At 41.6% G+C, this 23,316-nt stretch overlaps 1 protein-coding gene across 1 annotated transcript in view; it reads right to left on the reverse strand.

The window, feature by feature from the left end:
* The window catches only part of MADD (MAP kinase activating death domain), a 70,911-nt gene that overhangs the window by 27,316 nt on the left and 20,279 nt on the right, over positions 1-23,316 (reverse strand). Inside the window, exons 4-20 of the mRNA XM_034062627.1 lie at positions 21,805-22,108; positions 21,347-21,478; positions 20,004-20,117; positions 19,213-19,293; positions 16,868-17,046; positions 16,115-16,350; positions 15,595-15,751; positions 14,524-14,627; positions 13,453-13,646; positions 12,530-12,861; positions 11,927-12,066; positions 10,007-10,108; positions 8,048-8,107; positions 7,486-7,588; positions 6,781-6,967; positions 6,458-6,608; positions 5,111-5,317 (exon numbers count right to left, since the gene is read on the reverse strand). Coding sequence (XP_033918518.1) covers positions 5,111-5,317; positions 6,458-6,608; positions 6,781-6,967; positions 7,486-7,588; positions 8,048-8,107; positions 10,007-10,108; positions 11,927-12,066; positions 12,530-12,861; positions 13,453-13,646; positions 14,524-14,627; positions 15,595-15,751; positions 16,115-16,350; positions 16,868-17,046; positions 19,213-19,293; positions 20,004-20,117; positions 21,347-21,478; positions 21,805-22,108 — 2,783 coding nt within the window. The remainder of the gene's footprint in view (positions 1-5,110; positions 5,318-6,457; positions 6,609-6,780; positions 6,968-7,485; positions 7,589-8,047; positions 8,108-10,006; positions 10,109-11,926; positions 12,067-12,529; positions 12,862-13,452; positions 13,647-14,523; positions 14,628-15,594; positions 15,752-16,114; positions 16,351-16,867; positions 17,047-19,212; positions 19,294-20,003; positions 20,118-21,346; positions 21,479-21,804; positions 22,109-23,316) is intronic.

The following is a 23,316-nucleotide window of genomic DNA, read 5'->3' on the forward strand; positions in this document are numbered from 1 at the left end:
ATCAATCTATTTACGTCAAAGACTTGTTAAGCAAAAAGGGTCTTTAAAGAAAGGAGAAGGAGTATCTTAAAATCCTTCGTATATATTTGATATGATGAGGATGCAGAATATCTGCTTCCCCTTCTTTGAAGAAGGCAACATTCAGGGGAGGAAAAAAAGAAAAGAAAAAGGAAAAAAAAGAAAAAAAAAAGAAGATACATTTGAACACAATTTCCCCAGGGCAAACAAATAAGTTTGGTCTCCTCTATAATGCAGGCTTTCTTGGTAGCCCTTTGTTGTGGTGGGTATAAAAACTGTGTGCCAGAGATGCAAGCTCACCCTGCACCTGGGGAGTTGGCAGTTATGGGGAGGCTGGAGGAGTCAGTTTCTACAGTTTTCAAATTCCTTACTCGTTTTTTCCAAAGCTTTTTGCTTTTTCACTTCCTGGTGCTTGTTCCACAATTCTACCCAAGATGCATTGAAAGCAGGAGAGAAAGAGAAAGAGTCAGCAGCTGGTCAGACAGGTGAAAATGGGGACAAAAAATGGAAACAAAAAGCCCACCCCTTTCATCTCAAAGGAAAAAAAAAAGGAAATTCCCAACAACTGCTGAGTGAAGAGTTAATTAACACCATTTTACAGGAAATCAATGCTAGGTATCGAGCACTGATCAAGCATCATCTCTCATTTACAGAGTTCAAATGTGAGAGATGACTTCACACCAGCTATGGAAAACCACCTATTATGAAGACATATAATGCAAGTAATCACCTTTCCTGAGAAAGGCCTTTGAGATTGTCAGTTATTCCTCCCAAATGTAGGCATCAACAGAAACATTTTCATGTCCTCAGTTTGTACCATTGAAAGGAAAAGGCACAAAACCAGCAGCAGCAATTCCAAGAAAATTAAAAAGTGTAAATTAACATAATATTTAATCAATATTACAACTTAAAAAATACCACAAAGTTTACAAGTACAAGAAGTTACTTTGTCCTGACAGCATTCACAGTAACTGCTTGGCTCTGCCTATCAACTAGTCCTACATGGAAAAAGCTGAACTTCTCTTCATCCACTTGCTCCTATCAGGGTATAAAGAACAACAGAAAATAGGGAAGAAGAAAATGAGCAAAGTATCAGTCATGCTTAATGCCAAATTCCAATTCAAGTTAGGTCACAGCACTGCAATTGAGTCAAGGAATTCCATAACAGGATACAATGCAGAGGAAAGAGAAAATGCCTAAAGTCTACACGCACCGTTTTCATTTGAAGGTTAGCCCTGAGACAAATAATAATGAGGCCCTTCCATTTTCCTATCACATTCCTCAACCCTCTGAACTGAAGTCATCTTTTCTGCTCAGAAACATCAGATTGTTCCAGGTGCTGGCCTGTTGGCCAAAGGAAACGTTACAAACTGACATGCTGAACTGACTGAGTGCTGTGGGATGTCCTTTCCCACTAGCATTTTTAATGGTGCAGAGGGAAATACTCTTAGAATCTAAAAGTGGCAAAGGGAAGGAAAGGGAAATATATTGTTCTTCTACTGCTCTTCAAGGAAAGTTGCTGAGCAAATAAAAGGTCACTTGATGCATGTCAGAAACCCATCCCACCCTACAAGTGGCAGGAACTAGGGAAAGACAGGCTCTAAAAAAGCTCTGTTTAGCAAAATCTCTACTGAGGAAATAAATACATAAAATAAAAGGAATGAGTTAAAATTGTGGAGGAAAGCTCCATAGCTTTAGATGTATCAGGAACAAGGCACAGGTAGCAAAGGAGATAGCTAGAAAAACAGCTGCCAGCCAACTGATTTCTGTATCTGCTTCATGATTGATGGATGTTCCTTCAACTTTCATAAATACACAGATGGACAGGATAAAATTGCTTTTGGATCCAAACAGCATCCTATAGGCTTATCTAGCTGAGCACAGTGCCACAGATAGCAATCTCAGATGTACTGAATTTGCTTTCTGAAAGGGCCTTGAAAACACCTGGCCTCTGAAGTGCTCAGTCCATCAGGCTTTACTATAAAAAGCCACAATAACTGCCATTAAATCACTTTTAGCTGACTTGCCTGGTAATTCAGGGTAGAGTATATCCTAGCACATTAAACACAGCCTACTTAGTCAAGTAAGAGAAGGAAAACCTCAAACTCAAGGGGCATAAAATACTGTGCCTGACTTTGTTACATGAGCCTGAACTAAATAGGACAGCAGGTCCAAGGTGGATCTGATGCAGACAAAGTAGGTAGCACAATCTTTTCTGCTTCAGAAAGTGTCAAAATGATTTGCTAGCATTAAATAATTCTTTCAAGACTAGTACTGGAGACTTCAGGAAGTACTGACTGCTTTGGCAAGTATGTAATAAACCAAACTAACCACTATTAACTGCCAACTTTAAGGCCACCAGCGTCCTAACAAAAAAGGCCAACACTCCAAGTCATGACCATGAATCTCGGAAGACAAGAACTCCATAAGTAAACAAGTAAGTGGTGATCTTTCAGGAAATAAATTATCAGAAGCATCATCTTCACAATGAATTTCCTAGCTAAGCAATTAGGTATTAAAGCACAGCCAAGACCAATCCTCAACGGATACAAATCCATCACTCTTCACCTCAAAACCAAGAAATTTGAATACCAACAGCCTTCCTTGTTACAAGGGAGCATCCTCCATGCTTCAGAGGTACAGAAGAAACCATAAACCTTCTGAGAAGTGAACAAGAAAAAGGAACAAGCAGGAACATATCCACCCTGAACTTTGGAAAACTGTGACCCTCCTGGAAGTTGTTGCTGTAGTACAAGGAAACTGCACACATTCAGCTACCATTCTCTAGATCTCAGAGATGCAGATACATCAACATGCACTTTGTGTATGACTATTGCAGACAGTGCTGTACACGATCTTACTCCGCATGCTCATGACTTAATTTCCATTCCGCTATTTCTTCTTGTAACTAGGTCAAAAGGGTAGCTGCCCCATTTTATTCTGTCCATACCAGAGTCATTGAGAGTTTTATTTACAAATCTGCAACCTGAGGCTGTCAGCACCTTCCCAACCTCATACAGGTTCTAGTCAAACCTCTCTGCATAAAGCAGGGTCAACTAGAGCAGGCTGCCAAAGGACCACATCTAGTCAGGTGTCCACTACCTCCACACATGGAGAATCCAACACCTTTCCAGGCAACCTGTTCCAGTGCTGCATCATCTTCAGTAAAAACATACTGTCTCCCATTTAAATGGAATTAGTTACAAATACTTCATTTCAGCAATATTGTAACTGTTTACCAAATGCTTCTTTAGGAAAGAAGTTAGCTTGAATGAGAGTCTGCATTTCATTATAGAAGGAATTTCAGCCTACCCATGACTAACTCTGGCCCTGTACATCTGGAGTCTTGTCTTATATTGAAACTTCCATAACAGACCATAAAGGAATTATAACAGCCAAGCAGCTTTAAATTCTCTTCCTACAATATGAGAGAAATTCCCTTTACTTCTCCATCCATGAATATGGACACTACATGTTCTTTTGCAGGCATTTCTTAAAGACTGACTGACACACTAGTTCATGGCTTTTGGTGACAGACAAAACCAGTTACACTAAAAGCTTCAGGAAAAAAAAAATCACTGAAGCCTTTCAAATTTTGATCAGTTTGCTAAAACCATACCCTTCTTATAACTTAATTCTAGAGAAGACAAGTGGAAATCATTAGAGCATCAGAACTATCAACAGCAATTTACTTGTTGCCTGCCCTTGAAGACTGCAAAATGTTTAAGGATAGTATTCTGGCAACAGTAGTTAATGTTGCCATGCTACTAAGTAATAATAAGTGCACTTATTTTAAAAAGAACTCCTTATGATGCTTCACAACAGGGACTGTCTGATCTCTGTGGTTTCCATTTCTATGAGGCTTTACTTTTACCTGAGGGAAAGAAGCAATCTCAGCAATCCAACCAAAAGACCTCTCTTTGTTTGTTAACAGAACCCTGGCCTAGCATCTGTTCTATTCTCAGCTGCATCAGAAGCATACCTTCCTTTTTCCCTTTTTTACAGAAAAGAAATAAAGTACCCAGAGCAAACAAACACACTAAACTCAAGTGCTGGAAATCTGAACCTCTTTTAGCTCCCTGCCTGATTTTCAAATAAGAGTGCAAGACTGGCTCCTGAGCAACTGCCTCCATAGATTACCTCTTGAAACATGAAAGAAAATCAAGTCAGAGGGGTTCAGCATCAGTTCAGCAGGACTCAGCACCACTCAGCCTCCAGCTGTTATAGGGGTATAAAGATGAATGTCTGCATTCTTGCCACGCATTCCCTTGTCTTACTCCACGTACTGCAGATACAGCCTGACAGGAGCACACTGCTTTTAGAAGATTAATCCTTCATACAATGATTCCATTAAAAAGTTACTTTAAAATATAAGAAGTTTATTCTTACAGGCTATAAGAAAGTCTAAAATTCAACATGACTTATTTTTGGAGTTGAGAAAGAATTTCTCTCATAAAACCTACCCCTAACTTTTTCCCAGACATAAGGAAAAGCTATGCCAGCTAAGAAATTAGACTGGGAAAACTTCCAGTGACCAGCCTAGCAGATGCTGTTTAGAAGGACATGCATTCTATTTGCTGTTGCATAGAAGGAAGATCCATCAGTCCTGCTCACTGAAACTGCAACACTGCAACTAAAATCTTCTTGGCAGTTATTAATATTACTAATCAGCAGATCCTGGCTCCCACTTCCATCAGGATGCAATCTAGATAACCCACATATAGTCAGCAATTAGAGAACTTTTGTTTCATGTAGTCCTTCCTACAGTTGCCCTTTCCAAAGACCTGCTGTTCCCATTTCCCTTTTGCCACTTCCTGTTGCTTGAAAACATCAATCACAGAGCAAAATATAAAGTTGTCTATAATGTAATGAAATTCAGAAACAATTCAGATTAGAAAGCTTCTGAGAGAAAACTGCCCTGGATAGTTTATCCAAGAGTAGAGTGAAAACACATGGTTGTTCCTTGTGATCCAAGGTGTAAATGAAGCATGTTACAGCAGCAATGTAGTGTGTTAAAATGGAGAGAATGCAAATAGAACCTAATGCCAAAAGAGAAGTCCCTCCTGCACTTCACATGCACCACAATACACACCAATGGAAGCAATAAAATTCTCTTCCTTTAGACTCCTTGTGTCAAACTCCCTTGGCCCTTTGCCTGGAGGGCTCGGTGCCTTTGGCATCAGCTGAGGTACCGGCAGCTGCACCACAGGTTTTGGCTCTGCTCTCGGAGATGATGCAGGATCCTTGCCAACTGGAGTGACAGATCCATCCGTTGGGCTTCGTTTCCTCTTTTCTGGTTCTTGAAAGAAAAAAAACCCAAAGTGTTGGGAAAAAAAAATGAAAGAAAAAAAATCAGAAAAAGGAAATGAGAGCAGGAAAAGGAAGATGAGACAGATGGTCTCACCTACATCACTCAGCCTGGCATTGAAACAGCTCAGTCCCACATTTGTTCCCATAGGTCACCATGGCTTGCAGACAGTCTGACACACTGGTGAAAACAGCAGAGGAGAAAGCCAGAGTGCTGGTTTGGGGATACTGAAACTATCTCCTTCCTTGTATTTGCAACCTAGGAATTTTCTTTGACACAGTAGCTGTACTATCTCCTCTGCTGAGTTGTGCAAAACTAAACAACTCTGCCTAAACCACCAAGAATATCACTTCTGGAATGTAAGCAAGTTCCTCTCACAGTGCAAAGATGACAAATACAATCCTCTTTGATGGGTAACACTAAATGAAACCTCAGTTAGGAAAAGGATGAAAACACTATTAACTAGAGCTCCCTCATCATTCTCTAATACTTCCCTGATCCAAGCTACCTAGAACACCAACTATAAAGCATTTAGTAGATGTTACTTCTCTGCTTCAAGGAGTCAAATAGCTTTTCATCATTTGAGATTAAAGCTGAGTCAGATGTTAAGGAGAGAAGTGGCTTCTTGTCATCCTTTTCTCTGTTGCCTTATGCATGCATTTTCTTATTTTGCATTAAGAATCAGATTTAAGAAAAAGCTGAGAAATAAAGAGGTATTTTTAGACTTCCCCCTCCAAAAGTACTTAGTGATATAAGAATTATTGTTTAGCTCGAGGTTGTTGGTGAGACACAAGTCTCATATGGTTTCACATCAGAAAGATTTCCCTTCCTATTCAGGTTGCCTGCAATAACTTCCCAAAACTGTGGTTGGGACAGCGTTAGCTGAAGGTCCCCACTCTCAGAATTTCTGCTTCATCAGTAAAAATCCTGCATAACTTCAATCAAATATCAGTATGGCCATTATTTTGTTTTGGTCTGGTTACATGTGTGCAAGAAAATGCTTTTAAGCTGTGTAAGTTTTCAGTAACAATGGTAAGGTTCTCATGTATTCTAAACCCTTTGAAACATCAGAAGCCACAAAACAGCTTCCTTTACAGTAAGGATTTTGCTTGGTTCATAAACACCTCTTACCTTTGTTGTAATAGTGGGTATGTGCTATCTCTAGCAGGCCAAAAACACTGGCCATGCCTCCAAGGCCAGCATTTGCATACGACTGCTCCAGGCTCAGCACAGTGCACTTGAGCAAGTCCAGCATGCCCTTGTAAACCTTACGGCTGATCTCCTGCAATGAAAACCCATCGGTGTTACTACTTCACAACCAAGGAAATAACTCAAGAACATAAATCCCAAAACTGCTGAAACATCAGCTTTTAGGAAGCATTTAACAAAGACTGTCTACAAACTAAGCCTCAGCAGGCACTAGGTATGAGGCCCCTGCAGAGTTCACCACTGACCACATCCTGTATGACATCCTGTCGAGCATCTTCTTCTGACTGGATCGTGCGATTCAGCTTGCTCAGTACAAAGACACGGAGCTGCTCACTCTCCAGCAGACGTCGGACTCTCTTCATGTTCAACCAGCCAACACCCTGCCCATCAAGAACATTGTGAACTACCTCCTTCAGGAACTGCTGGTTCTCACTGGTGGATTTAAGAAGAAGCAGGCAAAAGTTAGTCCTCTGCTTACCTTGGCTTGTATAGGAAGAGAGATGTGGCCAGGACACACACAGATGCACTTCCTACCAATGCTAAGTTTACAAGAAAAGAAGCTCAAATCTAGCTATGCCTGTTGCTAACATAACTGCACACAACCCAAGTTCTCCTCCAAGGGAGGAGAAAGCATAGTTACAGTTGAGGTAATTTTTACTTGCACCACCATTGGCTAGACTGCCTTGTTCTCAGAACAGACTCAGTTATACAGAATAAATACTGAGTTAAAATGGGGAAATTACTGGATCTCAGACAGAAAGAGGATACCTTTCAGAGCAGAGAAAATTACGTGTGTGCACTATTAACTGTAAGACTATCCATACTAAATCTTCTTGGACAATAGCACATGCAAGCTTAAGGCCACAGAAAAGTACTATCTAGTTTTCAACAGCTAAACCTCTGAAGAAACATTAGCCAGGTATGACATGACTGTAATAACCTTTACATACCTGGAATTACTAGTTCGTCCCTGAGGCGATGGAGATTCTCTCTTCACTGTTGGGCTGTGCTTAATGACTGAAGACTTTTGATCCACAAGGGCGCGTCTGTTTCCTAAATGGGAGAGGAAACAGGATGAGAGGAAGGGGTGGGAGGAAAACAATCTGATCCCAGGACAGTAACAAGCAACGCTAATGTTGGCTAACACACCTATTTGGATTACAGGTAACAGACTTCAAACAAAATGGAAACTCCAAAAAAGCAGCAGCGTAGATCATATTCTAGCATCACACATCGGCAGAAAACAGTAATGGGAGTAATGCAGAGAGAAAAAGAGAAGATGGTAATGGGAGCAGGAGGTGAAAGGCAGGAAAAGTTTGGCTGCTCTGCATGCAGTTCCACAACAAGAACCATCTTCAAATTAGTCACTATATGTAAAAGCGTAATGCATTGGGGGTGACTAGTATAGATCATGTGGTACTGGTTACCCAGTGAGAAAGGTAGCCCAAAGTCAGGCATAGGGAATGCTGGAAATCGTTATATCATGCACAGCTCATGCTGTAGGGAACCCACCTTCATTGCTTACTGGGCCAGCTTCAGTAATAATCTCCATTATAGTATTTAACCCAAATACTGGGACACAAAATATACAATTAGTAGTGCACTACAATATCTACACTCCCCACCATCAGCATCAAAAGAATCCAACTATCAGCTTCTTCCCAGCCCTCCCTCAAAACAAAACCCAAATGATGTCAGAGCAGGAAGGATGCCTGAAAGCCCAAGACAACAAGGGCCAGCCTAATTAATGTTAGAGATAGAGCTTGACTTGAAATTTGGCATCGTGGAACCAATGTACTGCATCTTCAAGGACATTATTGCACACACTGTATTTCAAGGGCACTATCAAAAACATCTGCATCACTGAGGAAAAATATCAATGGAGGTGCATGAGATCAAAATTAAAAAAGAAGATGGAAAGTGGTCAAACAGCAGCAATGAGATGGAGTCCCAGCATCATTTCCCATTACGGTTATAGACACAAGGTACCACACATGTTTGGTAAGAACAAGTTAATGCAGCAGTTTTATACCTGTACAACAGAGACAAAAACATTTAAAAACCAGTGAAGTGCTCAGTGGGAGTCCCAGTGAGCCAGCATGCACACGTAAATGAACACAAACACACACACACACACACTGGCACATGCATAGAACAGATCGAGCTACTCTACAGAAATCCCATCCTCATATCTGCACAGTAACATTAAAGTACCTGCAGGGTTACAACAGTCAGGAAAAGAACACAAAAGTGCAGAAGACGAGGCACAAAGCATGAACGTGGAATGGCAAACCCCATCACTGTTTTCTTCCAATGCATGGAATTAGTCATTAAGTTTACCCATGGAAATAACCCTGATATGAGGTATGTTTCTTATCCAGTACAACTGGACATGAAAACATAACCAACTGGTAAAAGGTTGTGCAAAACAGCTGTGCAGAGGCTCTGCGAGTGTTTTCACCCTACCAGTCCTGCTACTCCTCATTTTACACACAGGGAACGGTTACTCATGTCAAAAACAAAGTCCAAAGCAGAAACACAAACCCCAGCTTTGGGCCTTTGTTTCTACAAGGTCAAAGGTCAGCAAAACATCATACCAACCTTCATTCACATCCCTTCCCACTTCCAGATTAAAGTAATCTTTACCGATTAAAATGATGAGGAGGAAAAAAAATAAATGAAAAATAAAATCAACATATTAAAAGAAAAGCAGTAAGTTCTAATCAAAAGGTAAAGCAAAACCATTCTCCATTCTAGCAGCTGTAAAGGTCTCAACACTAATATAGCTGCATGTGCTCAGTCACTCTTCTGTGACTACACGTGATACAAGGATGATCAGGCTGTCCTGCTCCCTATGGTAAGAGAGTCATTTCTCTAGTGCCCATTTAGACAAGTTATCTAATGATACTGCAGACAAACAGGAGATGTTCCAATGAAAAGTCTGTGCAAATAAGTTAGGAATTGATCTTCCCTCTGAAGCTGAAGTATAGTTATAATCTGATTTTCTGCTTAGGGAACTGAAAAGGCTATAAACACTTTTGAAACCCACATAAACTACAGACTTCATGGGAGCTTGGCACTATCCCTACTTAACAAATGCAGCAGCAATGCTCTAACAAGTTACCTAAGGCTAATCATGAAGACAGCGCCAGTGCAAAAGTAGCACCTCCCCCTTGGTTCCTATTTTTTTACACTGATTGCTTAAAATTAAACCAAAGCAAAATATAAACCAATATTCAAAGTGCATCTGTTAACACAGGCTAGACCTGTGCCAGCCAGTCTCCCAGCCCAATCGTTGGGAAGAAGTCTGAATGAGAACTATCAAGGCAATTTATTGTCTTGACACTTAAGACAGGTACTACCCAAACTACCAAATGTGTCACCCCTGGGATTCCTGTTAAGGGTAGGACCTCCTACTGCAAAGTCACAAGAACTGTAAAGTCTGTAGAAGACAAAGGGAAACATGGTTACCTTTCAGGCTGGGGAAGGGAGTATTCTTGTCTCTCCCAACTTTGGTTGGTAGGGCTAAGTTGGACAAACTGAAACTTGTGCTGTGGTTTCTGTACAGGCTGCCTATGAGAAAGGAAGAAAACAGTTAAATGCCTAATGCTCACTGCACACTCCCAAGCTTCCTAAACTTCCTGCAATTCACCTTCTTATTCCAAATCCTTAAAGATTAAGTTCTTTATTACCCCAGAGTCTCACAAGCTTAACATCATCACATTTACATCACAACCACATCTGTAATTCTAAATTCGTAGCTTTCATGTTATAATCATCACTGGTTTATCTTTCAGTCTTCAATGTAACAGCAATATCCACCTGTCTTCATGCACTTAAACAGGCAACCTCACATCACTTGTGTCTTCTAGTTTGACCTTCCTTTTTGGATCAAATGGATAGCAGGGGCCATGTGAGAAAAAAGCATGATGGAAGATCTCTAAAACATGCAATTCAGAAGTGAGGATTATGCACTGTGCCTTGTGAAACACTAAATCTGCCACAGAAGCATGCTTTAAAATAGAAGATTTCCATTTATTAGGAAGAAACAAAAGTTCTTCCTAGTACAGACAGATCTTAAGAATACAATAATGCATTATCATCTGGTTGCAGACAGCCTGAAAGCATCTCATGTAGATCAACGAGCTGAGTAACACTTCAAGATGTTCATTTAAAATGTCAGCATACTATTTAAATCTGCTTTGGTTCTTTTTTTGCAGCCTTATTTTAATAACAATCATTCTACACGAAACATCCAATATGTTTTCCCCACTGCTGCAAACTTCTTGCACTGCTCCCCACTAAACTGCAAGACTCGACTGGCCGTATCTTCTTTCACTCATTAAAAACCTCTGGATCAGTTTTCCACCCCTGTGGATTTTATTATTAAAATATAATTGAAAGTAGATGAGCACAGTCAAGAAATTGAATTTAGCACCTACACACACACCAGGGTAGCATGGAAAGCATACTATTTTTGTACCGACTTCATAAAATTGTACACATATTTGTTTAAATGAAACTGGAAGAATTTCTCATCTGTGCCCTGAAATGCCCTGAAATAACAGAAGGGCCACATAATCTTCTTTTCTGAAGGATATATAAAACAATAGTTGTCAGCAGTGTAAGGTAAGTAAGTCCTGTGGCTCCTACTATGAGAGACTTGGTACCTGCCAACTGTCCTGGGTTCAGTTTTTTTTCTCCTTCTTAGTAGCTGGTGCAGTGTTGTGTTTTCAACTTTAGTCTGAGAACAACACTGATAACACCAATGTTTTTAGCTGTCACTAAGTAATGCTTACACTTGATCAAGGACTTTTCAGTCTCATGCTCTGCCAGTGAGGAGGGGCACAGGAAGCTGGGAGGAAGCAGAGACTGGACATCTGACCCAAGCTAGCCAAAGGGGTATTCCATACCACAGCACCTCATGCCCAGTATAGAAACTGGGGGAAGTTATCCAGAAGTCCCAGACTGCTGCTTGCATCGGGCTGGGTATTGGTCGGCGAGTGGCGAGCAATTGCAGTATGCATCACTTGTGCTTATTGTTTTCTTTTCTGCTTTTAGTTTTATATTCTCTTCCCCTGTTATTTCCCTTATCATTAATATTATTGGTGGTAGGAGTAGTGGTTTTGTGTTATACCTTAGTTACTGGGCTGCTCTTATCTCAACCTGTAGGAGTTATATTCTTTTGATTCTCCTCCCTAGCCCTCTGGGAGTAGGGGTGGGAGGGAAAGGAGGAGAGTGAGCAAGCAGCTGAGTAGTTCTGAGTTGCCAGCTGGGCTTAAACCACAACAACAACCAAATCTTTCTTTTGAGTAGCCATCCCTCTATCCTATCTCTCTGTAAACTTTAATATAATAAATAAAACAGCTTAAGGAATGCATGAGTACATACTTGCAAAAGACATGATGCCCCCAAAACCTTCACTGCTGTTGTTAGAGACAGTTGAGTTTGGGGAGCTGGCCCTGGAATCTGAATCTGCATCAGAATCACTGGCCAGTTTTAAACTGTTTGGACGGAGTAACTTCTGAGACCTGTAAAGAAATTAAGTACACCTGTTATCAGCTTTCTCCCCTCCCACCCTAAATCAACACATTGTATGATTGTGGGAGATGGATGTTGGTCTTATTCCACATCAGTTTTCAGCATTCTGTTAGCTCCTACTGCTTACATAAAAGCAAGGAACAGAGCATGTGCTTCTCACCAGAAGGGGTGAGAAAATCATAGAATAGTTAGGGTTGGAAAGGACCTTAAGATCATCTAGTTCCAACCCCCCTTACACTAAACCATGTCACCCAAGGCTATGATCAACCTGGCTTTGAATACTGCCAGGGATGGAGCATTTACCACTTCTTTGAGGTTTCAGTACTAAATGGAAGCGATCAACAACACATTTCAGATGCAAAAGGCATTTGAACAAATGAACACTAAACTGCATGAAGCAGATGGAAACCCCAACAGCGCTGTACAGAAGGGCAGAAGACAAGAAAGACTCACCTGCTTCCATTGAGATTCTGGTTAAATCTTGGGGTGTAGCTCTCTTCCTGCTCATCATCGTCATCCTCCGTGGGAAAACCATACTGTGGTTCAAAGTATGGATTGTCATACTCCCGCTTCCTCACCACCCCTTCTGAGGAGCTCATGCTGCCAGCTGCACTGTCGCTCTCCCGCCGATCCAAGCTTATCTTGGGAAAGCTTGGTTGCAGTGACAAAGAAGGGAGATGGTTTGTAAATCCAGCAACCAATTTCTCTTCCATGTCTGCTGCATCTGCTGACTCCTGTGGACCAGTCAAATCACTGATCTGCTCGCTAACTTGCATTCCATACAACTGAAGAGCAGGACAAGAACAATTATTTCAAACTGGGAAGTCTGCAGGGTCTCTTCTATTTGTTACTGGTCCCCCACCCAATCCCCACTCTCTGTAGTTTTAATCTAAGATTTCATATACACTGCATTATTTGTGCATTATTCTATGGGCTTACTCCCCTGTAAACACATCTTACTGGTAAATCTCAGCTCAGGATAACAGCCCTCCATTACCTTGCTTCCTGGTTATGCAAACAACTCCCGTTCTTCCTAAATGACCACAGATTTATGTGTTTCCCCATCCCACTCCCTGTTCCTCTAACACATCAGGTCTTTTCAGACTGCTCAAGCAATTCCTGCAGTCACACCCAGGACCACTGGTCTGTTAATGCTGCATTTTTTTAATGCATGGGAACTTTTATGTACAGGAATGCTCTATCCTAGCATAAGAAGGTACCAGTAAACCCCACCTTGCTCAGAAAGAGCATGTAATTTAATCTGTGCATGGTTTCACAGTCTAGGTTTTGCCCTCCTCAGAAAGAACCATGTGCATCCTCCCATTCTTTATATCGTAATATGCTGATCTTGGGGCTGAATTCATCTCAGTACATACATGATTCACTCCATGGATGACAGTGCTGGGGCTGCTACTGGCTGTAGTACTGGAACTTGAACGAGGCTGGTTGTTCTCTTGGGAGTTTTCACTGTCCATGGCCTGTTCATCCAGATCTCCTGAATATTCTTGAAAATCATCAAATTCCACTTCACTGGCATCACCAAGGGCTGCGTGAGTCAGGGGGTCAACATCTGCAAACACACCATTTGGTGTTAAAGAACATTGCCTTCCTCAGCCTTTTGCCCATTTAAAATTCCTCAGCAGATGACAACTGCCCAGTAGAACAGACTTGCATAAAAAACTTAGGTTGTAAAGGCTTTTTAGAGGTCATCTGTTCCAACTCTCAGCTAAAAGCAGGAGTAACTTCAAAATTAGAGCAGGTTACTCTGGGCCTTGTCCCACTGAGTTCTGGAAGTCTCCAAGGCTTGACTGACATTCTGCTGTGATCCTGAGAACCTGTTTAACTACACTAACCACAGAGATCTTGTCCTTACTTCCATGCAGAGTATCTTTTGTTGCAAATTACAATCATTAGCTCTTGTCCTTGGGACACAGGAAATGCATTGACACTCCTAATTTACTTGAGTTTCCCACTCTCCCAAGAGAAACTATTGTTGCAGCTTCCATATAAGACACAGAGAATGCATTTTCCTGTCCCCACTAGGACACAGTGACTCATTAAAGCCAGCACCAAGAACCAGTATGTGGTGGCAGAAGAAAGCTCGTACTCTGCTACCCACATTCCACATTGTTTACTGGTGGCAGCAGGTTATTTCCAGATCTAGTGAGCCAGTTTTGTTCAGCAGCACCTATTTCTGTACTTCCTCCTCCCACTGTCCTTTGGAGGAGGACATTTTATGTTCACGAGCAGGAGATATGTCTTTTTTCAGCCTACCCCTAAATATTGAAGTAGTATAGAAGACACTTACACCTCAGAGCAAGACTATAATGGAACAGGACTTTGATCTGATTCAGGGAATTAGGAGAGGTATTTTTTCCAGAGCGTAGATGAAAAGGGACAAGGAGACTTACGTGGACCTTGTGAAAGTGAAGTTCAAAGTTACTCACTTGGGGTATCACCATTAATGTCACATTTCATCATCTCACTGACAAAGTCACCAAGGGAGGAGTAGGAGGAACTTGAGTCGTCATAGTCGACACTGTCACTGCCACTGCCACAACAGGTAAGAGAGAGATGAGTGGCAGCATAACAGCAACAACCAGGCCTGATGTTTCAAAGGTCTGAAGCAGCACTGTTTGCATGGGCCTCTGAAAAATCTCATGGTATTATAGTCTCTATAAACAAATCTCTGGCCAGAGTCAGAAGCCATCTTCATGAAAGGTCAGAGCAAATGAAGTAGCTTTGAGGTAAATGAAGAGACATTATGGAAAGACATTTAAAGGCTCTCAGAAAAGTCAATGAGGTTAAGCAAAAGTGAGCAGGGCGTAGTGTATTGTTTGTGTGTGTGTCAACTTCAGGGGAACTAGAAACAACAAAGCGTTCCCTTTTTATACTAATGAAAAATCCCACTCTGTCAGAACCACTGGTGCTGTGTAGAAGGTAAAAGATGTGCAAGTCCCAGCCTGAAATTGCTCAGAGAATTAAGAATAATAAAACTAGGTGCAAAACTCCAGGAAATACAGCCAACACTACTGTAAAAAAAAAAGCTTACTCTTATTTTAATGAGCAAATGAGAAGGTCTCAGGCAGTGGGTAGTACTAACAAGCTTTGCATAACTATGTGCACTGAGTAGAGATTTGAAAGAGTGCTAGGACAGGTGGGAGTACTTGTAGTACTGCCGTAGAAATAACCAGAGATAGAACAGCATGGAATAAAAAAGCATTATGGTGGGAGGAAATACCAAATGTCAAACGGCATATAGAGAGCAAAAGAAAAGAAGAAAATACAAATGGAGAATCACATGATATGAAAGGTTGAGAAGATACTAACAAAGGGGTTGAGAGGTTGCTGTCATGACAGAGCAGTGGGACAATTTACTTCAGTGTCACTATTCTGCCCAGAAAGAAGAAATAAAAGAGCAACCTGGCAGGCTAAGGAAAAGGGTGCAATCAAGAAGTAGGAGAGGCCCAGCAATATTAAGTAACTACCATGTGACTTGTGTCATGCTCCTCACTAACCTGTCATCAGTGGGATCCGAATCTGTTTCTTTCTCTGCTGGGACATTCAGTGCTTCAGCCAGCTGGGAATTACTGTCATAGACACGATAGTGGATGGGCTGCAGCTGGTGAGCATACCACTTTGGCTTGTCACCAATCAGTGCTGGGTCAAACATGTCTGCACAAGAAACAAAGAGAAAGTTAACTGAACCTATTTATTGGTGTCAAAGGCTTCATTCACAGAGGCTCTCCCTTACTAAGTCTTGCACAAAGGAAGGGACAGTCTCTGCTCTAAGAAGCCTACAAGACTTCTCTGTAACCAAACAAGACAAGAGGTAAAATTAATGGGAAGAGTGAGTGGCTAAAAGCTGGGCTAACTTGACAGAAACATATGAGGACATAAATAAAAATGCTCCTTGAACTGGATTTCCCTCCAATGGAGGAATAACGAGGTGTAAAACTAAGCCCTTCCCTAGAATCAATCTACTTTTTAAGCTCCTGCATTACATTCAAGTGCAGGAAAGGCAAGACCAAAACTTACTGTTATGAATTCTCTGGAAAGCATAGTTTGTAGGGTTGAGTGACCATTCTCCAAAGTATTCTACTGCCTGTGTCCTGGAAAGCTTATCTGCAAAAGGTGTTTGCTTTGGCCTAGAGGCAAGGAAAGAATTTGCTTGGAAGGCCACCACTGGTCGTGGGAAGAGCCGAAGAGTGCGAGTATGCATCTGGAAACCTTGCAAAACATTTGGTGAGTTGAAGAATCTCACCATGGCAACCCTAAAAGGAAAACAGAGAACAGTGTATCAGATAAAAACACAGAACACAACAGGAAAGAAGATAGTCTTCTTAGAAAATCATTGCCTTGAAATAAAAAAAGGAAGGGAAAAAAGCCACCATGAAATCAGTTTGGTTTAATTCACCACCCCAACAATAAGACCCAATATCCCAAAGAGGGGTATCATTCTCATATTCACTAGTTGAGGTGACAACTAAGTCTTGAGCTTTTTTTGTAGTTCGAGGCTTCTGATTTAAGCTGAGGATTGAATAGCAGACTAACAAGTCCAGGTAAAGTGTATGATCTATAGGAACATGCAAGGAACAAAACACCCCCTTCTGAAGATAAACAGTTATGTTCATGCAGTTAACAGATCTGAGACAAACACTGTTCTTTTTTGCCCATGATGTGAAGTAGAACCTGGAAGATACTGCTTCTACCACAGGACCCATAGAAATGTCTGTGCTGCCTTCAAGTGCAAACTTGAACACTCAACGCTACCCTTCTGTTCAGGCTCACCTGGTAGCCACATCGACAGAGTCCACATCATTTCCATAGATCAGAGGGTTAAATTCTGTGGAAGGAGTAGACTGCAAATCATTCTGCGGTCTTCCCAGCAGCAATGGCACCTCCTGTCCCTCTTGGAACTTCTCTAGATTAAGAATGGGCTGAGTATTCAGACTCATGCTGGCCAGTGCCTAACAAAGGACAACATTATGCACATATTCAACAAGAAAAGTTATTCAAGGAACAAAAGAGAGATCAGAGCTACCCTGCCCTATAGGCAACTGCAACAACTGTGCATGCTCCATTAGCTTTTCTTAAACCACCTATGCTGAGTCAACAAACATCTTCAGGCCCTCCTTTGTGTAGATCGTCAAAACAATCCCTTCAATGCTGAAACAGTGCTGGAGCCAGCCAAGGAGTAGCACAGAAATTCACTTTGCTACATCACTCACAATGTGGAAACAGTTCAAATTAGACTACCAGTAGGATGGCATTGTGTACAACATTGGAGAGTTATTCCCATGTGCAATTTGAATACATCTTGGGACCCAGAGTCCTTGAAACTTGCTTTGTAACTTGAACATTCAACCAGTAAGTTTGATATCCCAGGACAAGGCAGAGACACCTTTACACAGGTATCTGCCTGTATCCCTGCACTCCTCCACTTCCCACCTGAATGAATCTTCCCACCTGAATAAATCTACCATCCTCTTCAACCCTCATAACAACTTCAAGGATATTCACCGAAGCAGCATAAGCAGTAAATCAGTCCTGGACACCCAGACCTATCCTAAATCTTCATTTCTCTCATTTGTCCACTGACTCTTCATCTTTTTATTTCAAAATTAAATATATGAAACAAAACATAACCAAAAATTCCAAAAGGAAAAGGGTAAAATGGAAGATAGAGGGGAAAAGAATAAAATAAAGAACCTTGTTGTCAGGAGTGAGCAGCTGTTTCTGAGTGATTGCAGTCATGCTAACCAGACACTGGAGGCAAGATGGAAGATCATATGATAACAGCAGCAGCCCATCAGAGCCAAGACGAACACATGACCACAGAGAAACAGATGGGAGGAAAAAAAAACAACTCTATTACTACCAAATATCACAAATGAGAGGAAATAAAAGGGACCACAAAATAGGTACATCTGGGGACAAAGGTCTAACTGCCCCACCCCCAAACATTCACATCTGGCCACTTGGGTAGTATGAAGGCTGCTGTCCTTACTGATGCAGTTATGAACTTTCTACTGCAGTTTAAAAGCAGCTATCCTGAATTTTATTCATTGACATTAAGAGCCAAAGGCACACCAAAGTGTTAACCTTAGTGATGTGTGTCACATTTAGTCTTCTGTACTTTGTACAGCAACCAGTAGCATTACTTCTTTGCCAGCAATCGATACTTAATGATAATCTCTATAGGAATACATAGAGATGTAACCTGAATTTGGGTGAAATTTAAATGTCTTCAATGAATTTGCAATTTATTCTGATATCCAGCTCTGCCCTAGTGAGAGAGTTTTACTGAACAGTGCCTGAAGCTGCAAGGGGGTGAGGCAGAAGTCATGGGAAGGTGGATCTAACAAAACTCCAAGCAACACATGGCTTCCATCTGTGCTGACAGTAGGTACTGGTGTTATCACAGAGGTTACACACTGTGCTCTCCTGATCTACAAGGAGAAGGAAAGAGCAGAAGTCATCACATTAGTAACACACTTTACCTTTAGATACTGCATGCAGCATGCATAAGGAAAACAGAAATAAAGAGATAAAACCTGCTTGACACGATCAGCCAGGATGACCCAAGCTGATTAATGGCTTAGCAGGACCTGAGAGGAGAGACTGAGACCTCACACACAGATCTGTGAATGGAGGGGAAACAAAGATGATCATAGCTTGATGATCAAGCCAGACTTTAAAGCCCACATGGCAAATGTAAAGGAAGAATCTGGAACTCTGCGCCAACTGGAAACAAGTTAGCCCCAGATAACAGTAAAAACCAGAAGATAATCTGTTGTGTCCAGGAGAATTTAAAACTATCTCTTACCTGGCTAAGAAATTAACTGCACTGAAAAGCCTCAGTGGGCACTCATTTTTCCAAATTAATGCTTTCCATTAACACAGAAAAGCAGCAACTGGATACCTACCACAACATCTGTATCAATTGATACTGCTTTTCAAGCTCAAAATGCTGTTGTATTCTAACATGGGGATGTTCTAACTGGCAACTATACAAAAGAGGCATTTTAAACAGGTTGACAAAAAAATTCCTTGTCCCGTACAGCTGCAGAGCTGTGCAAGACTACATCGGCTAAGTCCTACTGAATCTGAATCCTCTCCCCAAAGTGTTTTACCTGTTTCAGGTGCTTTTTCAGCTCTGTAGCTTCTGGTTCTGGCAGTGCTGGTAAAGATTCTGCATTTGTGGGAACAATCACCTGGAATTAAGCACAGAAACAGATTCAGAATTCCCCAGCTGTAGTAATTCCATTTCCAAACCAGATCTCCCGAGTCTCCACCACTCCAGACACTGAGGAATGAGAGCCATAAAGTAAAATAATTAACAATAAAAAAGCCACACAACACATAGGCACCTGCATTAATACTTTGATTTTCACTGCTTTTTTTGTTGTTACTGCTTAAAACATTACAAAATATGGAGGAATTACTTTATCATTTACCACAAAAAAAAAAGATAAGTTTGAACCAACACTCATCCTTTGGATTTTCCATCAAGTAGAAGATGTTATACACATTTCCCTTGAATGTGGGCCTTGCTTGTGCCCCAGTAGAAAGCAGCATACATAGCTCTATTTGAATCATGACAATCAATGCTGCTGGAAGGCTCTTATCAGACTGGGTTTCTTAGGTAGGGCTATAAGAGACAGGGTCACAATTACTCAAGACAACAGCCTTCCAATTTGTTTGAGGATTTATCTTCTAATGATACAGCCAGATGGATTAACTAAGAATGAATGCCTTAGAAGCAGAAGAAATGGGGACCTTGAGACACATCATGGAACACAATTCTAAGGGTTAAGACAGGAATGGCACAGGCAGGCTGAGGCCAGGCATTCTTAAATTCTCATTGATGAAAGTACCCAGTTCCCTGGAAGCAAAGCCACAAATCTTTATGGGCATCACTTACCCTGTTGGTATCCAGATCAATAAGCCATACATCATCAGGCATTTTAAAATCCAGTTTGTAAAGGAAGAAACTTGCTGGAACACCAATGATGTAAGGTGTAGGGGCTAGAAGCAACTGAAAAAGAGACTTTATTAAGAACAAGGTCTGCATATGATAACAGAGAGAAGCAACAAGTCACAGATGAGTACACCCTCAGCTCAGAGTGAGTCTGTGCCATTGCAAATAGGCACAGACTATAGGCAAAGGTTTCATCCTTAAACTTAGAATGGTAATTTGGTTTCAAACCAATAACATCTCTAGGAAGCAGGAAAAACAGACACACTTTTTCAAGTGGACATGGAAAACCTCAGGGGAAATCCAGGTTGTTTCTGGTAAGGGAATCAGCAGAGGGAAAAGGTTTAAATCAATAAGGCATGTAGCACCTTGAGAACAGTGGCTTGGGAGGTTAATTTGTTCTTTAAATCTAAAGCACTTGGTCACCCCCAAGGGATAATACAAGAACAAGCCTGCAGCATTAGTTGCACAATAGCACTGCAGTAGTAAGATGGCCTGAATTGTATCTTTCCAAGCAAAATAATGAGCTCCTACAGAGAACTGAATACTGGCAAAACACAGCTCCCAGTGTAAGTAACTCAACAGTTCATATTTCTGAGGAGAATAAATTGCAGGCAATAGTTTCTAAACTCTGAATTCAGGGTTCTCAAGCGTACTTAAATACCACTCTGGAACTCTCCCAACAGCCCTTAACACTTTATTGGGAGGAGGGGGCGTGGGATCATAGAATTATAGAATAGTTAGGTTTGGAAAGGACCTTAAGATCATCTAGTTCCAACCCCCTGCCATGGGCAGGGACACCTCACACTAAACCATATCACCCAAGGCTTCATCCAACCTGGCCTTGAACACTGCCAGGGATGGAGCATTCACAACCTCCCTGGGCAACCCATTCCAGCACCTCACCATCCTTACAGTAAAGAATTTCTTCCTTATATCCAATCTAAACCTCTGCTGTTTAAGTTTCAACCCGTTACGTCTTGTCCTATCACTACAGTCCCTAATGAACAGTCCCTCACCAGCATCCCTGTAGGCCCCTTATCATCATAATATTGTGGATCTATGGCCTTTCAGTCCATTGCTTGTGAACTACTGCTTTGAATCATACAATTTACTAAGCATGCTTTGAAGATATCCTGGAAAAGTGGTGTTACCTACAATTTCAGTAGTGGCACTCAAAGAACATTCTTTGCAAGGCTGCAAACTAAGAGAAACCAGTGGGGAAGGAAAGGACTGCTCCTGTCACAAAAACATCTTTTGCAGAAGACCAATAAAGGAAAAATCTGTACCTGTTCTGCAGAGGCCATGCAGGTGGGAAGCAGAGGGATCACTGGGAACATGTACTCTAATGGGTAGATCATAGCCACAAAGGCCATCACAGACATTGAGAGTGCATTATAATCTCGGGACTGCAGTACAACCTGGAACCAAAGAAACTCGTATCAGCACTGCAGCAACCATTCACCTGTAATACTTCCCCCAGGGGTATGCAAGGATAACAGCCTGCAGGCATCTGATCTGAGGGCTCTGAACTGGATGACCCTTTATTAGCCTGAAAACAAGTTTCGGATGCTTTTTTGAGCAAGAGCAAAACTTTTCAGAACAGGAACCTCAAAAGAAGCTATTTCGTTCCCCCACAGAAAAACTGATTCCAGGAGACAGCTGTTCTGCACATTCACCCTACCCTGGTTTTGAAAAGGACAGAACTTTCTACATACCTATCAAATATCACCTCTTGCTTTCTTACCTTGTGCTCCAGAAGGATGCAGGTCAGCACCTGCAGGCAGGCATCCACTCCCAACAACTCCAAGGGCAGATGTAATGGGAAATCCACCAAAGTGAAGCGGGATGGATCAGGAAGAGCAAAGGTCAAAGCTGGCTGCAACTCATGCGGCAAGACTTCCACATCCACCCGCTTCTGACCAGCGACAGGCATCGGAGAGCGTAGCAGCCGGTATATCCAGGCCTCAATCTCCCGCAGGTCGTGAAGCAATGCACTGGATTTCTCTTCCACCAGGAGGGAGCCTGTGAAAATCCTCCACATTGTGTCCCTGTACAGGGAGAACAACAAGTTAATACTCAATGAGCTTCACTTGACAGCCATTCCAGTGAAAAGGCATATCCACTGAGAATTCAAAGATGCAGTCAACAAACATGTAGTGACACAGGAGACAGGGATTTCAGCTTATTGAGGTAACCACATTGGGAAGCATCAATATTTCTATGGCAGGAATCAACGCAGGTATGTCACTTCCACCTGACAGTTCATTCATTCATTTAAAGGGTTCAGCTAAGTCCAGATCTCCGAAGATCTCTCATCACCATGGTGCCTGAAATTCAGCATGCACACAGGATACCTTCTAGTATCTGAAGGGATCCTACAAGGATGCCAGAGAGGGACTCTTCATCAGGGACCATAGTGATAGGATAAGGGGTGATGGCTTCAAACTTAAACAGGGGAGATTTAGGTTAGATATAGAGAAGAAATTCTTTATTGTGAAAGTGGTGAGACACTGGCACAGGTTGCCCAAGGAAGTTGTGGCTGCTCCGTCCCTGGCAGTGTTCAAGGCCAGGTTGGACAGGCTTGGAGCAACCTGCTCTAGTGGAAGGTGTCCCTGTCCATGGCAGGGGGTTGGAACTGGATGATCTTAAGATCCTTTGCAACCCAAACCATTCTATGAATCATTCTATAACACTCTCATATCTCATCCAGAATTGTGGCAGACCGATGGATTGTAGGATTCTGCTTTCAACAGTCCTACAAACCTCTGCAAGAATAAGAACTAAACCCGAGATAACAAAAACATGCCACACCAAGATCTCCCACATGTTTTGCCATGATAAAATACCACATGGTAATTCAAACCTGCTGCTTTAATTTCCCAGAGATATACGCTCAGCATTCTTTGTCATATCCCCCTCTTCTGTCACTTGTTTCTTCTTTAAGAATTATGCCCAAAAAGAGCAAATTTTTCAAGTATCACATCCCATTCAAACACTAGAATACTTTAACACCCCTTCGAAAAATCAGATGAGCTCATGGAATTGAGGAAAGTCATTAAATTTAGCTTATTTCTGCCTCAGTAATGATCAGACTAAACCAAGTGACAAAATAGGCTCCCTTTTCCATTGGGAAGAAAAAAAAATCACAGAAATGATAGAATCATTTTCTCCTCAAGCATCAGTAGACTCAGATGATAACTCTGCTAATGCAGGAGTCAGTCATAAGCTCAGTAACCTAAGAAGCAGGCTACTGCTC

Source organism: Melopsittacus undulatus, chromosome 4 (genome assembly GCF_012275295.1).
Source record: "Melopsittacus undulatus isolate bMelUnd1 chromosome 4, bMelUnd1.mat.Z, whole genome shotgun sequence".
Classification (NCBI taxonomy): domain Eukaryota; kingdom Metazoa; phylum Chordata; class Aves; order Psittaciformes; family Psittaculidae; genus Melopsittacus; species Melopsittacus undulatus.